General features: G+C 37.9%; 1 protein-coding gene across 4 annotated transcripts in view; it reads right to left on the bottom strand.

Annotated features, from left to right (window-relative positions):
• Positions 1-17,203, bottom strand: part of plcd3b (phospholipase C, delta 3b) — a 44,779-nt gene that overhangs the window by 20,988 nt on the left and 6,588 nt on the right. For 3 of the 4 annotated variants that reach the window (XM_073918324.1, XM_005156129.6, XM_073918323.1), the window contains 5 exons: positions 8,797-9,025; positions 7,166-7,295; positions 6,361-6,586; positions 3,293-3,494; positions 2,685-2,826 (listed from right to left, as the gene is read on the bottom strand). In XM_073918324.1, coding sequence (XP_073774425.1) covers positions 2,685-2,826; positions 3,293-3,494; positions 6,361-6,586; positions 7,166-7,295; positions 8,797-9,025 — 929 coding nt within the window. Of the gene's footprint in view, positions 1-2,684; positions 2,827-3,292; positions 3,495-6,360; positions 6,587-7,165; positions 7,499-7,721; positions 7,769-8,796; positions 9,026-17,203 lie in introns of those variants that run through there. The other variant, XM_073918325.1, reaches the window with a different exon arrangement.

Genomic DNA, 17,203 nt, shown 5'->3' with positions numbered 1-17,203 from the left:
TGAATATTAATTATCAACAATAACGAATTATTATTAATCATTAATATTCCGGATCAATTTATTGTCAATTTGACCAAACGAACACAAGCAGAGCCGCCGCTCTTCCGAGCGGACACTGTAATCTATTCATTTAGAAAAAGGGAATTTAATTGCTACTTCTTGTGAAGTAGATTAATCATTCAAAAGTTTTAAACAACTTTTAATAGCTAGGCAGGGGAATCTGTATTTCAGTGACATTTTCTCGTGAGGCAAACAATACAATTCATTTGATTTTAATGGAATTTATTGACTAGTCAGACGTAACGAACAAACAAACGCACAAACATACATTTAACACAGAACAAAGGTAAACCACGCGGAGATATCGGGTCTATAGAACGTGTAACAGCAAAGAGAAATAGTAAAGCGAGGAAATGGAGATTTCAGGTAAAAAGTGACAAAACTTCCAGTTCCACACGCACCATTACGGACCACCAAGGTTATAAAAAAAAAACCTTTTTGATAAAAGGGGCACAGCTTAGTCGCATAACTAAAATCACCTGGTTTTTCATGTCTGGAGGTCTCTTTTATGCGTCTCTCTTCCGTCGTGATGAAAACTACTCTTGATGTCCTTTGATGCGTGGAGTTTGTAATGCAGTTCGGACGAACACGATCGCAAACTTTAAACTGAATTTACTTTGCCGGAAAATAAAGAAAACGTGGCGGGAAAGTCCTTGCGGCTGTGAAGAGCCGTGTGGCCCTTAAAGGGACCACCGTCAATGATGTTCCTTTTTGGGACGTTGGCTGTTTCTCAATATGCGTTCTTCAGCGGTCTTGCGTCCTCGTGTTCTCGTGCAACGTCATCATCAGCTGCCTAAGTTCAGTTCCAATACTCAAGACCGCAAGTACGGAGGACGCGTGAAACTTCCCGGATGTGTTCTTGATATCGAGGACGCACCGATGCAGACTTCAGCAGCGAGCTCGCTCTGGAAGTCCCAGAAGTCATTGCGACTTGAGGTGGGAAGCGCAGCATTTTATTTAGATTTATTATTAAAGTTCAGAGATATCACTTATTTACCTCAGGAGTTTCCCTAAATGAAACGGTGTAAGTATACATTAACATGAACATCTTAATAAAGGAATAAACACATTAAGGGTGTTTGTTTGATGAAATTCGTATTAAAATTTGTTTTATTTATATTGTGCAGAGTATATTTATAATGTTTTTATGCAAAGTATATATTTTGAAGAGAAGGGGAAACAATAAATCGTTGTATGAAGGCTGTAATGTTTAAATAATTTCCATTTAAAACGCGTGAAGGTCACATGACCATCAGGAAGAACGCAGCATCCCATTCCTCAAAGGACGCGTTCTCTGCCCTCGCGCTCTCCTGAGTTCGTTCTTCCGAGGACACCTGGCAAGACCGCACTCTACAAGAACGCAAGTCCATTCTCTGCGTTCTTGGAATTGAGAAACAGCCGTTCTCTTTCTGCCCAGATGTTTGGGGGAAAGTGTGCTTATACCTGCGGGTCACGTGACAACCCGTACAGCATTCTGACCAATGATTTCAGGGGAAAGTTTGCGCGCGAACCTTCCTTTGTCTCTGGGCTGCGCGTATGCAAATTTGAGCGCTCGCCTAAAGCATGCGGACAGGCATTTAATACAGGGCTTTAAAGAATAAAACAATGCGAGTTATGGTCTCGATCTATGCATCATGTGTTATAAAATGTCGAGGGCATTCTATTGACACCAAACACTCTACAAGTACATCACATAGTTCCCATATCCTTACATCCTTGATGCTTTTAAAAAAGGCCTGCAAGCGTGAAGGTGTATAGTCTATATCAGGTATTGTACACATTACAAAAGTTAAATGAAATTAAACAAGAGATTTGGGTTATAAATGTCTTTGTTTAATTTTGAGGAATGTCTTGTCTGTGAGCAGAATGTTGGCTAAAGAGTTTTTTTTCCTTTTCTTATCTTATCTGTCACGTTCTTTTGAAGTAGGCAGAGAGTGGTTCTGTGAAGTCTCCCAGACTTGTTAACATGTCACCAAGGGATTACCAAGCCAGACTTTTCGTCACCAAGTGATTTTATTGTCCTGGCGATTCACCCAGATTGTTTTCTGGAATGTTAAATGGAATGTTTATCTCCAGAATGCAGGTTACAATATGTTACAGGTGAAATGTTTTAAAACAAGTGTCGAATTCTTATGGAAGGGTGAGAGACCTCAGAAACTCGTTATGAGAATGACTATGTCTGCTTATTTGTGCCAGTCTATCAGATAAAACTGTTTAAAACACCTTGAATGGTAGTGGTTCCATGCGAGGAGACTGCGCAGCCACGGGCAGGCCCAGGAGTTGCTGATGAGACAGTAGTCTTCACCCCGTGTGGGGAAGCATAATTTGTCTCATTAGTTTTAGGCCTTTTGGCAAATGTCTCAATTAGGTTTAGCTGTTTTAAAGAGCATTTACTCACTTTGAACCTTGTTTTAAACAATAGCTAAATTGTAATTTTTAGTGTGCTGAAAAATCACCAGCAAAACTTAAGCCAATAGATTTCTTTACCCATCTTCCACCATGCAAGTACATACACATTTTAAAAAAACCTCAAACATTTATAATCAATTTAAGTGATGCAAATAAATAAATAAATAAAGCAGCATTCACAGACGTAAGGCTACATGCATCACTGCTGTGCTCACCGTGAAAGCATATTCAGCGATGATCTTCACCACATCACTAAATGGCACTTTGGATGTGAGGGTGTGTCCATGGTAAATAACTGGCTCCTTTTCTCCATCCCAGCAGTCCAGCTCCACACAGCGACAGCCTTGACTTAGAGCTCTGTGCCACAAACAAACAGCAGCACTTTTTATAGTATTTGCTGAATATTGACATTTCTGTATTTCTGTATGAACGCTTTCGCTGAAAAGGTGTTCTCATCCACTATGCATGTAAATGTGTACACTCAAAAAAAATGATGGGCTGTCGTAGCCCAACATTGGGTAAAATATGGACAATCCCATAACTGTGTTAAATTTAAATGACACTGCTAACCCAGTGTAGCAAGTGGGTTAGGTCTGAGTAAGTTTATCTTTGACTTTCACTTTTTATTTAGGCTACAGCCATCCATTAGGGGGCTGTCCCTGCCTGTTTGATTTATGTTTATTTTCATAATTAAAATCATTTAAATTCATTGGTTCTCTTCCTCCTTCCCAATGGCCAGGGAGCCGTCAACATCACTGAAGTTAGGTTTGTCCGTGTTTGACCCAATGTTTGGTTATACCAATATGTGTATGTGTCTGTGTACCTTATGTAAGGGTGAACGCTACTATCACTGATGAGCTGGTCTTTAGTGAGGTAGGTGTTGTGTGATGAGGAGATAAAGTAGTGACTTAATGGGTGGCTCATGTCCTGGTATACTCTTCTGTGATCTGGGTTATACACATCATTCTCCTTAGACAGCATGTACATGGTGAAGCCATTCGCTGTCATGAATTGGTTCTTCTGGGCTGGATGGGACAGATTACATACATACATTTATTTAGGCTGAAATTTAATGTTAACATAATAGACCCTTAGGGGGGTCTTAGGCAAACCCAGAATGTGTCTGTGAAGTTTCAGGTGAAAACACCCCATAATTTCTAAAAAATAATACTAGTCTGTCGCAATCGAGTGTGTCCCATTTAACAGCAAATGAGATGAGAAAGCAGAACTTTTACATGCTATTCTGACAAAAACAACAAACAAACAAACATAAACAAAGAGGTTACAAGTTCTAGACTGTGCCAGGTCATTTGAGAAGAGGTAACATATACATGTGCTAAGCTAAATGTCAGCATGAATGATGTGGTACACACAACACATTTGATGGGGAAGTGCAAATTTTACCTCAAGGGCATTTACCATGCAAACTGAGGTATTTGTTTATTTTTAAGTGTAATGAATGTGTTCTGCGTTATGGCAACAAACATTCAGTAAAAGCCTGTTTGTGACTAAGTGCATTGTATCAATATACTACTAACCTATCCCACAGATGCAGTTTGTCAACATAAGAAGACAGAAGCAAATGCAGCTCAGTTTAACTTAAAAAGAAATTTGATGAACGAATGCAAAGAAGTTAAATTTCCATAATAGTAAATAAGACTATATAAGAATTATTTAGCCCCCTTTTAATTTTTTTTCTTTTTTTAAATATTTCCCAAATATTTTATCAGAGCAAGGAAATTTTCACAGTATGTCTGATAATATTTTTTCTTCTGGAAAAAGTCTTGTTTGTTTAATTTCGGCTAGAATAACAGCAGGTCAAAATTATTAGCCCCTTAAAGCTATATAATTTTTTTTGATAGTTTACAGAACAAACCGTCATTATGTAATAACTTGCCTAATTACCCTAGCCTGCCCAGTCAACCTAATTAACCTAGTTAAGCCTTTAAATGTCACTTTAAGCTGTATAGAAGTGTCTTGAAAAGTATGTAGTCAATTATTATTGACTGTCATCATGGCAAAGATAAAATAAATCAGTTATTAGAAATGAGTGTTATGTTTTCTAAACTATTATGTTTAAAAATGTGTTGAAAAAAATCTCTATGTTAAAAAGAAATTGAGGAAAAAACAGGGGCTAATAATTAAGGGGGGCTAATAATTCTGACAACTGTAAATAAGACGTATTGCTCTAAATCATAATTGAAGATAGTTAATCACGCTTGTGTGTGAGTACAAAACATGCCTGAGTCCGAAACTGAAAGGGAGACGTGACTTTTAAGGGGACTGTTTGATACAGATTTATTAATCATTCCCACTGTTCAATGAACACAAACTGTTTTAGTTTTTTAAAGACGCAAAACCCTCACTGCACGACAGCTGCACCTTCAGCAAACCTTCTAATTCCTGCAGCACGAGGACTTTATGATTGCTTATGAGCGTCAAAAGTGGCTGATCTGTTCGGCGAAATATTTGACATGACTAAAGCGATCAAACGAAATCTCCACTGTGCTGAGCGAGAACGCTTACTGAACAGTGCATCATTGATGACTTAAGCGTGCTCAGGCTCGAATGTAATGTGAGTACGGGCCGTCGGGAGAGACGGGAGGGGGGACAAGCGTGCTTTGACCTGGTTCAAGGTAACTGTACAGAGTGTAAGTACGCCCTTAGTCTAAAGTATTTTAAATAAAAACTGATTGTAAGAAACATTATTCATATAATGAATAAAAATGCTAATCCAGCAGTTGGCGCCTATAGAATAGCAGGTATAACAGTTTTGCCTTGGTTACTGCAGTAAACAAAGCAGTGTGATGTCAAATCTAGCAAGATTTTATCGATTTCATAACACAACACCCCGATATTCACAGATTAAATTGAGACTTTTTCAAACAACTAGACATGGTTTAAGCAAAAAATATGATTCAAAATTTATTGTCATTTAAAATAGCATTTAAGACATTTTAATACTTTTAAGGGCCATAAATTTCACTAAACTGATTTTATTAACTTTTACTTATTAATGGACACCCTGATTTAGTTGCATAATGATTCTGCACACTAATATTTGCCCGGTAATTTTGCACACATAGATATTTCCCTAAAAGCCAAAACTTCACTTTTATTTAATTAAATATTCAGGTTTGTCAGAATTTTGCATTTGGTTTGATTGACCAAGGACACTGTAGGTAAATTATACAATTCATGCTGTCAAAAAAAGACATCTTGCCTGATAACTCTGCACACAGAGTACTTTAACATGGAAAAAGATCATGAAAACATTCAAGAAATCATCTTTAAAATGTAAGACCAGTATACTTTTTTATCAGTGAATATCAAGAGCAGGGCTGCCCAAATGTTTTCGTATAAAGGGCCAAAAACCAAATATCATTGAAAGCTGTGGGCCGATAGTTAATGTACCAATCTAGATTACATTAAATTTGCCATGGGTAATTTCCTACTTTATTTCATTATATTTCAAAATGCAGTATAAGTTTTTAAATTATAATTTATAAAACATAAACAAGCATATTTATAACACAGTAGAGTTCAATGTTAAATTCACAGGACAATGAGAATCTGTATTTGACTTGACTTGCACTTCAAAGTCTCTGCATTGTCAGATGACAGAATATACATTTAAACAAAATCTGGTTAATTTAAGCCATATAATTAAAACATTTAATTTCAGTTAGCATTTAACAATAAAACAAACAACGTGCTATATTACATGAAATTCGAATTGAAAATCTCAACCATGATTCTCCCACTCTTCTTAGAAGGGATGGCGGGCCAAATTAAAGGTTACCATGGGCCATAGCTTGGGCATCACTGATCTGGAGTGTTTCTACCAAGAATTGTGTATACAAAAAAACACAAAAAGTGAATAGAAGATACCCCATTCATTGAGCTCATAGGTGAGGATGAGGCTCTGCGCATGTACAAGGGTGTGGTCCTCGCCCTGATCTTTCAGGAATTCCCGCAAATCCACAGTGGACAGGACACAACCGTTTGCAGAGTACTGTTGAAACACTGCATCCAACTCTGGCCGACGTAGCAACTCACGGCAAAATAGCTCGATCTCCTCATGTTCAAGCCGTCCATCTGCTGATTTATCACTTTTCTAATGCACAAAGACATTTAAAGCAGATTACAGAATTGAAATTTAACATCAAGAAAAATACTTTTCATAACAATATAAATAGCAGTTCAAAACTGTCTATACACTGTATATATGCATTTGTTCTTAAGTGTTCATGCTTTTATTCAATGTTAAATTAATTTGTATAGTTGATCTGTTTAGACATGTATTATTTTATATTATCTATTTTTTATATTATTGCTTTATATATATATATATATATATATATATATATATATATATATATATATATATATAGATAGATAGATAGATAGATAGATAGATAGATAGATAGATAGATAGATAGATAGATAGATAGATAGATAGATAGATAGATAGATAGATAGATATAATATCAATGATATATATCATTATATTATATATATATACTATTATAGACTAGGTCAAGCTTCAAGCAAAACTTGAACTAATTAACACAGGAAACCTTCAAAGTTCAGTCAAGTTGGCTGTGCTGTTATTCTTCAGATTTGTTTTATAATTAAAGCTATTTTATTTGAAATATTACAAAAAAATCAAGTGTTCCTGGGAATAAATACTGACCTTAAAAAGGCTGGCAGCATATTCTTCATTCAGGTCTATGTTGACCAGCTTGAAAAGGACTTGAACCTCCTCATATGACATCTTGCCATCATGATTTATGTCAGCTTGTTTCAGGTAGCCATAGATCCAAGTTCAAACAGTCAAGGGCATACAACAAAGGTAACACACAGGGTCTTAGCACAAACCCGGAGCAATGAGGGGACATCCAAGGCGCAAGTGTTTTTGCTAGTTTCAACCTAATACATGTATCATTTTCACAATTTCTGCTACTTTGTTTAAATAGCAAATCCATTTGTTAAGGCACATTGCTATTTTGAAGCAACTGAAATAGACCTGAAATAGAGTAAAAAAAGTTTTTATTTGTTATTTAAAGAGCGTGGGATGTAATTCACATGCAGGGATGTACAGCAATACGCAAATATCTCTAAAAATGACGAATTAAAGTATTAAAATGTTTAAAAAACCTGTATTGTCTACATAAATATTATATCTATTTTTGCACAGATTTGTAAATTTAAGAATAATATTGTGTAATGTAAGTTGTTATACTGCTCACAAGTGTAGAAGGTCCTGCCAGACTGCAAGGTGAAAAATTAAATATGCAATAAGAATAAGAAGAAGTCTAAATTTTAGTTATATAACAAGTATCAGAATTTTAACACCAAGTTCCCAAACATATCCTCTTCCATAATCTTTTGTTGGTAATTATTGTGAGTGCACAGATTTGAACAGCATCTTATTAAAAATATAATCCAGTCTTAAATGTAATCTTATCGCTTCTCTTGTACATTTGTGAATCAAAATTGACGCCGGTTGTTTAGTGTAGTCATGCAGTTTGTATCCTGCTGTCACAGCAGATCAACCACGCAGCAATCTAACCCTAGATAGTCATATAGTGTGAAAACTACAGTGATCTTAAGGAAAATTAAAATCATGCAGTATGAACATGCACGCCTAAACTAAGTATCCAATTCCAGAATCAGAATCGATTTTCAAATCCCAACCCTAATGATAACAGATTGGCAGGACTCTCCAAGGCTATTGCTAATTAATAACTGCAAAAGTAATCTACAGAAAACAGTCCATCAAATTGCAATGGAATTAATATCTTGATTGTTCATTTTAGAAACTACACCAGTAGTGCTGTCAAAGGTAAGATGTTGCTAAGATGTTTTTTAAATGATTATAGAATATATGTAATTATTATTAAATAGTTATTTTCAAAGAAGAAACTGTGTATAATGCATACTGTGATGCAAAATGTGGGCTAGTTTTGTTTTGAAACCCTGGCAACCCTGATTTAAATATTGTGCACTAAAATCCCAGTTTTGTGAAATTTATATGCTGCTTCTTGTTTCATGTATGGTTGCATTAGAACAAACATCTGAAATCATAAGAGATACATACAAAATGTGCAGAACGATGGGGTGTGAGGACTGGGATTGTGAAATGCTGAAATAGCCCAATTCACAAGGATGCACTTTTTTGGTATTTAAGCCCTAATTTGTTTGACTGCTTTGATTCATGATAAAGCTGCATGTCAATCAAAACCTGAGCTGCTTGGAGTCTTATAGAGTCACATAGACTGCGATTGTGGTTTCAAGGGAATTTAATAAGCTGCTGAAGGATATTTGTCGAGTTTTTCTTTCTGGGTCATGTTATTGACTCTGCCCTGGAGGGTTCGAATGCCATGGACCCAGTGCTGGGCTTCCTCTGTTGTGTCACACTGGACATCCAAGCTCTTTCTTCCTCCTTTGAACACAATGGTGAGACACTGTTCTTCTGGGAGTGAGGCGGCCTGGTTTCTCAACGTCTCAGACTTACAGCCTTCCAGTACACACTCCACCTCTGCTACAGAGACTGAGAGGAAAAGAAGGATTTTTGGTTCAACAAATGTAGCTTGTATTAATCAAACATTTAAAATAGCACTGTCAATATTAACAGGAACAAACAATGATTAAGTCAACAAGACCATTTGCTTTTCCAGTCTTTGTGAATAGGGTCACTAAACAGACTTGAAGCAAATCGAAAATACAAAAATGTCAGTAAATGTTAGCTATGCTAACAGCATTTTTATTTTTTTTAACACAAATGACCTGAAGCCTTTGTATCTTTATTATTACTGTTGCAAAGACAGAAAGCATTTGATAAATAATGTCTGCACTGAGGTGCCCAAACAAAGAATAAACATGAAGAAATAAAGAAATATTTGTCTTCTGGTATATGAGGATATTGACAAATATGCTAAAACTAGTTTTAAGATGACACACTAATGTTTAATAGTTCAGCATCTGTAAGTCAAGTACCCTTTTTAGCGTTTTATAGAATAGATATTATTTCGAACAGCTTTAAACTAACTGAATCAATGCAAATTTAAAATAGAGGCTAATCTAAATAATAGCACTCGACAAACAAAACCATAACTGTAAAGGTGCAATGAAATGAAAAACTGGATATACCTACCTAGTCATAGTAGAATAATAAGAGTTCAGTACATGCAAATGACATATCGAGCAAATTTCATTGTTCGCATTGTTTAAAAGTCAATTAAAAAAACAAAAGGAAAGTTGTGACCTGGGGTCAAGTTTGGTGACCCTCAGAATTTTTCTCTGCATTTAACCCATAAAAGCCCACACACTCTGAACAGTGGGCAGCCATTGCTACAGTGCCCAGGAAGTAGTTGGTGGATTGGAGCCTTGCTCAAGGACTCACTTCAGCCATGTATTATACCTACCAGTTACCTACAATACCCTCTTAAAACCTACTTCTGGAGCCACGCACCACACTCCATCACCTTTTCATAAAGCTGAGCAACCTGGATGACATAGACAATCTGGTCAAAAGCTGACTGGGTAGAAATGATAGCTCCATTTTAACTGGCTAGTCACAGAGGGCTTATTATACTTTAGAAGTGACCCACAATGATGACTATAAAGCTCTAAAGCAAGAAGTCCTGGCTCGGGTGAGGCTATCACCTGTAAGCGCTGCTACAGTTCAATTTCTGGTCCTTTGAGGGTAGCGCCCCTGTGCTCCTTCAAGCAGCCCATCCAATCTTAGCTCACTCGTAGCTCCTCAGCGATAACCCTAGCATCACCCAGGTTGCTGAAAAAATCTTCATCAAGTAATTGCTGCGAGAGCTTCCTCAATGGCTTCGGGGGCCAGTGAGGGTGAAGAATCCAGCGAGTCTGGCAAACCTAGTGTGGAGGAGTTGGTACTGGCGAAAGCGACACTGGCCTGAAATACAGAAAAGAAAGCGGCCTTAAATGAAGGGTGAACCACTCCTGACGACTGGCGAACCATGAGAGACCAGACAGCAGACTGGTAGTTCTGAGCCCGGACTTCTCTAACACACGCCTGGCTGGCTAGTTTTATTGTGCACTGAACAGTTCCACCTGGCATGCAAGATATGTTCCTGCATAACAGGTCCCAATAGCAGCCAGCCCATGTGTGTAGTCTCTCGAAGTGCGGGTGGTTATAGTTCTTCCCACCCCCCTCCTCCTTGATCAAGATTGGCCAGGATTCAAAGCTCTAAGTATCCTGTCAGCAGCAATAAAGGGAAAATGATGCCATTATCCCCAGGCTTAACCATGATGGGACCACCAACCGGCACTCTTGGCAACCAAAAGCGATAGAGAAGGTGAGTGTACACAATTCTCAACTAATCTGTTTCACAATCTGTTCCAGCGGGTGACAGCAGAGGGCTCATTTGGACAAGCTCAGAGAGATGACAACACCCTCAGAAGTGTGGCCCTACATAAAAAGGCAACATCAAAGGCAATACCAAAGGAGCTCGGTCTTGTATGCAGCCAGATGGGCATCCCCTAAGAGATCCCTAAGAGATCCTGACTAACCAGGAAACCCCGTTCATGTCATGTCAAAGTGAAACAATTCTGGACATCAGTGTACCAACCACAAACTGACAGCCTAGATGAAAGGTTTAACCAAACCTTAAAGAAGATGCTCCAACAGGTAGTGGCAGAAAATTGCCGTGACTGAGACAGCGTCATAAGGTACCCCAAGCCTCCACAGGCTTCACCCCATTCAAACTCTTGTTCGGCCACCAGCCCCACTTTCTCCTAGATGTAGCTCGACAAGCCTGGGAACAAGACCCAGAACTTCACAGGTCCATGATAAAACACGTAAGGGACATTAGGCAAATGATCAACAGAGTTATGCTCCTGGTTTAAAAACATCTCTCCAAAGCCCAGTGCACCCAGAGATGTCTTTATGATGCCCAGCCACGTGAATCCTGGTGATAAGGTGTTGTGTTGGTCCCCACGACAATGTCCAAGTTTCTGGCCACCTGTGAGGGACCCTACCTTATCGACGAACAGGTTAGGCTGGTCAATTTCCGTGTGTGCCAGCCGAGACAAAGGCAAGAGGAAGAGTTGTACAATTTCAATGTCCTTAAACGATGGGTCCCTTCACCGAAACAGCTGACTGCCTTTGTGGATGATGGGGGACCCATGGGAGAACAACTGTCTCTCTCCCAGAAGACGGAGCTCCAAGCCCTGGTCAGTCAGTTTAAGGATGTGTTCAGTAAACAGCCCGAGCAGTCCTCTGTCATTCAATAAGACATCACAACACCTGCTGGAGTCATTGTTCGGAAGAGGCCGGGTACGAGAAGCTCGCTGGCTGGCTATACAGGAAGCGGTGGAAAAGTTGTTGAAGTTTGGGGTTATTGAACCATCCTGTAGTCTGTGGTCCAGCCCAAATGTGATGGTGCTATAGCCAGATGGCACCCTCCTCATCTGTAATGACTTCTGAAAACTTAACGAAACATCTAGTGTTGACGGGTAGCCAATGCCTTTAGTGAATGAGCTCTTGGAAAGATTCGGTAGAGTCAGGTTTTCTTAACTCTCAACCTGACAAAAGGCTTCTGGGAAGTACCTCTGACACACAAAGCTATAGAAAAAAATTATTTCTTATATCACCACTCTTGGAGGCCATTGGCACTACCGGATCCTTTCCTTCAGCCTGCATGAGGCTCCAGCCACATTCCAAAGGATTATGGACATACTACTGAGACCCCACTAATCATACGTAACGGCTTATTTGGAAGATGGAGTAATCCACTCGAGGTGTTGGGAAGAACACCTTACCCATCTGTAAAGGATGCTCCTGGAACTCTGACGGGATGAACTCACAGCCAACCCCAAGAAATGTCATTTCAGGCTCGCAGATGTGTAGGACCTGGTGTACCACATTGACTGGGGGCTGTTCCAACCTCAGCAGACAAAAGTTGAAGCTTTCCAGAAGACCCCCTGACCCACCAAAAAGGACCAGGTATGTGCCTTTTTGGGGTTGGCAGGCTGCTGTTGTTATTTGATCGATTTCTTAATTCCCAATTTGTTATCCATAGCCAGTCTGCTGACGAACCAGACAAATAAGGGGTAGTCAGAGAAGATACTGTGGAGCCCAGCTGCAGAACAGGCAATCCAGAAGCTGAAGGAGGACCTACCGTCTTCTTCGGTACTGCACGCACCTGATTTCGACTGCCCCTTCATCCTCCAGACCAATGCTCTGAACTGCATGCCATACTATCACAAGTCCACGAGGGAGAGGAGCACCCGCTGGTATACGTGAGTCTGACGCTTTCCTCTGCAGAGACTAGGTACGAGGCCATAGAGAAGGAGGCCCTGGCCCTTAAAGTGGGCAGTCCTTGAGCTGAAACACTACCTTCTAGCATGGTCCTTCACCCTGGTTTTGGTTCCCTTTGAACAAAAAGTGGCATGTCCAAAATTATTCATGCCCTTTGCAAAATGTCACAATCTATGGGAAAATCCAAAGTTTCATACCAAGACAAAAGAGCTTAGTCAGGACTTAAAGCAGCAAATTGTGGCTGCTCATAAGTTAGGAACAGGTTATAAGACCATATCTAAATGTTTTGAAGTTCCAGTGGCTACAGTGCAAAGTATTATTGTAAAAATGTTCCATGTTGTAAACTTCTTAGTGGACATGGTCGGAAGCCAAAAGTGGCACATGTGCTGGTCAGGAGGATAGTGAAAGAGGTAAAAAAGAATGCAAGGATCACCACCAAGGCCATCCTTATGAATCTGGGTTCTGCTGGTGGCAACATTTTAAGGCAAATAGTCCAACAGACACTGCACACTGGGTTAAACAGAGAGAGAGCAAGGAGGATATCACTTAGAAGCCACACAAAAGCCTGCTTGGTCTTTGCAGATGCTTATCTGGACATTGATTCTGTTTTATGGCCAGATGAAACAAAAATGGAATTGTTCAGCGACAATGATTTAGCCTTCATTTAGCGCAAAAAAAGAAGCATTTAATCCCTATAAACACTGTGAGGACTAAACCAGCAAGCAGTAAGAGACATACAAAAGAAATACATTTCAAAATAATGAATTTAAATAAGCCATAAAATTTACATAAATTAACAAATAAATTAAACTTAATAAATTAAATTAAGCAATTAGGCCAATTGAAAAAAATCAATAAACATAAGCAGAAACAGACTGTCAGCCCTTGAGAAAGTCGGACCTCATACGGAATCACTGCCATTCCCCACAGGTGCTGTAGCACGGTAACTTATATGCAAAGAGAGTTCCAGCAAATTGGTGGACTGAGCAGTCAATCTTTCTTGGCTGTGCCATATCTATGACCCATGTTTTGTCTCAAATGATTGATAAACTTTCATCTCGTTGGTTTTGAAGTCTAAATTTGTTATACCTGAAGTTGTTTATCTCAAAATTGTGTATGTTTTCCTATTAGAATCTGTCTGATTAGCTAGTATGGGGGAACAATGTTACTTGATGGACTAAGCTCTCCAGAGAAAGGGGTACTTACTCAGACCCTTCCACCCCATTAAAATCTCAAAAAGGCTAAAAAAATTACTGGAAATGGATGCAAGTTTATCTGATGCTGGAGTATCATCGCTATTTTAGAAGCAATAAAAGCCCTCGGTATAAAGTGGATGAGCAGAACCTAGACATTAGCACACGATTGAAACAGCATAGCAATATGATCGCAAGTGTGGCAAATGTGGTACAGTTGAATGCTGAAGAAGTAAAGGAGTGTAAAGAAAAAGTTAAATGTTTTAAAAGCAGGTGAAAATGAAAATAGCAATTTGAAGAATTAAGTTCTAGTAAAGGAAAGATACAAGAGAAGATGGTGCCTTCGCATCAAAGTAATGAAAGAAAATCTGGGTGAATCCATTCAAAAAGATGTGATTCAGCTTCTAGTTTAGATTACACCTGAATTTTCACCAAACATAAGCGAGGCGGTGGACGTGGTGCATTGAGTGGGGGAAAAAAAAGAGGCTGACAGGCCCAGAGAAGTGAGAAGTTCTCTTTGCACAAAGAAAAGTAAAAGAAGATATCTTAAAGAGAACAAAAAACTCAATGGTGTGCTAAAATGTGGGATTAGATTCACGGAAGACTTGGCGAAAAAAGGACAAAGCGGCAAGAAGAGTGTTATGGACAAAAATTGAACAAGCAAGCAAAGAGGGGAAGGTAGCTGGATTACAGGGTCATTTTGCTTACATAAATAGGAAATGTAACTCAGAAAATTAAAAGATATGTGAACAGTGTCATTGGACAAGTGAGATGACAGACAAGTGATGTGGCATATTTTGCAGTTTGGTTAACTTTTTTGTTTTAATGTTATTTCCTTTTGTTATTGTCAAGGCTCAGGCAGATAACGAAGAGTAAATAATGTTCAAATAGAGTGTTTTGTTAAATTTCAAGAAGAACAAAGGCAGCTGCTAATCTCCGACCACCCATGGGGGAACGCAGACTGGATAAGGCAACAGAAATTTCACCCTCAGGTCCCTTAGTGAGGAGAGGGGTTGAAGGAGCAGGGTGAGGAGAGAACCCCTGCAGCAGAGTAAGGTGGAGGCTGGATTCAACAGTCAGGTGACTGCGCAGATCACAGGTGAGCAATCACGTTAAATAATAAACTGTATCACTGGACTAGACTGAACAAGATGTTAAAAACTCAAAATATTAAGGAAGAGCAAAACAGCATAGTGTCTGTAAACTTTAATAATCACAATAATCTGGCAATGAGTCACACGACAGGGCAAGTACGTGTACAGGGGAGAATCAAATGAAAAGAGCAACAGGTGAGTAATGCATGGGCGCCAGCGCTGATTGTAAGAGGCAACAGCTGAAACATACAACAGATTGAGAAAGAGAAGCCCAGATCAATCCTGACCCATGACAGTTATTTTGTACAAACATTATTTCATTACACAATTTACAAATTATTTGGGTAAGGGTTTTTTGTTATTTTTGTTGTAATGTTCTCATTATTATCAAATCTCTCATTTTCATCTTTAAACAGTAGGGGTCTAAACAATTAAATTATAGGAAAAATAACCACTCATTAGCTGTGAATGCTCTGTTCTGGCATAATCAATGACATGATGATATTTTTTTTTGGTTATCACACAAATCACTCCACAAGAGTTGCTATTTAAATGTCCTGATAAAATATTTTTTTACAAAGCTGACGCTATTGGACATTGGTTAATAATTGTTCTTAATTTAGATAAACACTTCCTTATTTTCATAACAAGTATAAAAACCTGCATAAAGATTTACTCTGCTCAACTAAAAAATCACCTATCCCACAGAATTTCTTTTAACTTGAGGGGATTTTAATTTAATGCCAGATAGAGATCTAGCAAAGCACAAGTTCTCTCATCTCAATAATTTAGTTCAAAATTTTTGCTCTCCAAATCTCTTGATTGATATCTGGAGAACACGGAATTCTGGAATTAGACAATTCACTTGGGGAAAACGGAACGTAGGGTCTAGATCAAGAATTGACTATTGGCTCGGCACTGACACTGTCTTCAAATGTGTATAATTGTTCTATCTCCAGTGCGCTGTTAACCAATCATTTTTGTAATAAATTGTGCTAAATTTAAAACAAAAAATCGATTCTCACTACTCAAAAGTATATTGGAAATTTAATTCTGAGCTTTTATCCCAAGATAATAATTTTGAGCAGATTAAGAAGATATAATGAAGATTGGTAGTAAATGCATGTCTAGCGGTTTTAAATTGAATTTTTTACGATTCTAAATTGGGGAATATTCTATAGCGTATGAATTAGATTAAAAAAAAAAAATTTAATAGAAAAAGAACTTAAATTATTACACAAGATTAAACAGAAAAAAACTTCATTTACAGTCTTTATTAGATAAAGTTTACGTAGGACAGACAAAGGGTGCATATGTAAGATCAAGAGCAAATTGGATGGAGGTAAGGGAAAAAATAATTCATACTTTTGTAATCTTGAAAAAAGACGTCAAGAAAGAAATGCTATGGGGAGTTTGACAATAAATCAAGTTGAAAGTTCAGATGAAAATATAATTGCAAACGTGATATTACAGTTCTACTCAAACATATACATGTCATTTTACTCCAAAGATGACTCTGACATTTTCTTTATAAAAGTAAACAAATGTATCCCCAAAGTTAAGGAATCATTTAAAGACTTTTGTGATTCGTATCGATGTATCTAATTACATAGTCATATTAAAATGAAAATATTGCAAGAATTAATTTTGTGAAACACAATCTTATGATTAGTCAAACTGAGACGCTACGACTTTTTTTTTTTAAAGACCACAAATCCCCTTAGCACTTAAGTTAATTGAATGCTTTTCAAAAATGCTTTTCAAAAAAGGTTTACAATTAAATACATCTAAATGTTAATTTATGGCCAGGCATGAGCACTCTTTGACCTCACTTTATTATATTTCAGTTAAAATTAAAGTTAAATCTTTAGGTATTATAATTTCAAAAGATGTAGAGAGAAGTGAAAAGCTAAACATTGACACAAAAATTGAGAAAAAGTAAAATCATTTTAAATTCTAATAAAATTTGTTTCCTAGTTCTGGGTTGCGGCTGGAAAGGCATCCGCTGCGTAAAACATTTGCTGGAATAGTTTGAGGTTTGATAAATAAAGTAATAAATGATAAATAAGGTACTAAGATAATGGTGATAAATGAGGGACTAAGCTAAAGAAAAATAAATGAATGAACAGGCTTTAGACAAACTTGGCCTT

The sequence above is a fragment of the Danio rerio genome, chromosome 12, assembly GCF_049306965.1.
Source record: "Danio rerio strain Tuebingen ecotype United States chromosome 12, GRCz12tu, whole genome shotgun sequence".
NCBI classification, from domain to species: Eukaryota; Metazoa; Chordata; class Actinopteri; order Cypriniformes; family Danionidae; genus Danio; species Danio rerio.
The sequence above is the reverse complement of the archived record's forward strand: the minus strand, read 5'-3'. Positions and strand labels throughout refer to the sequence as shown.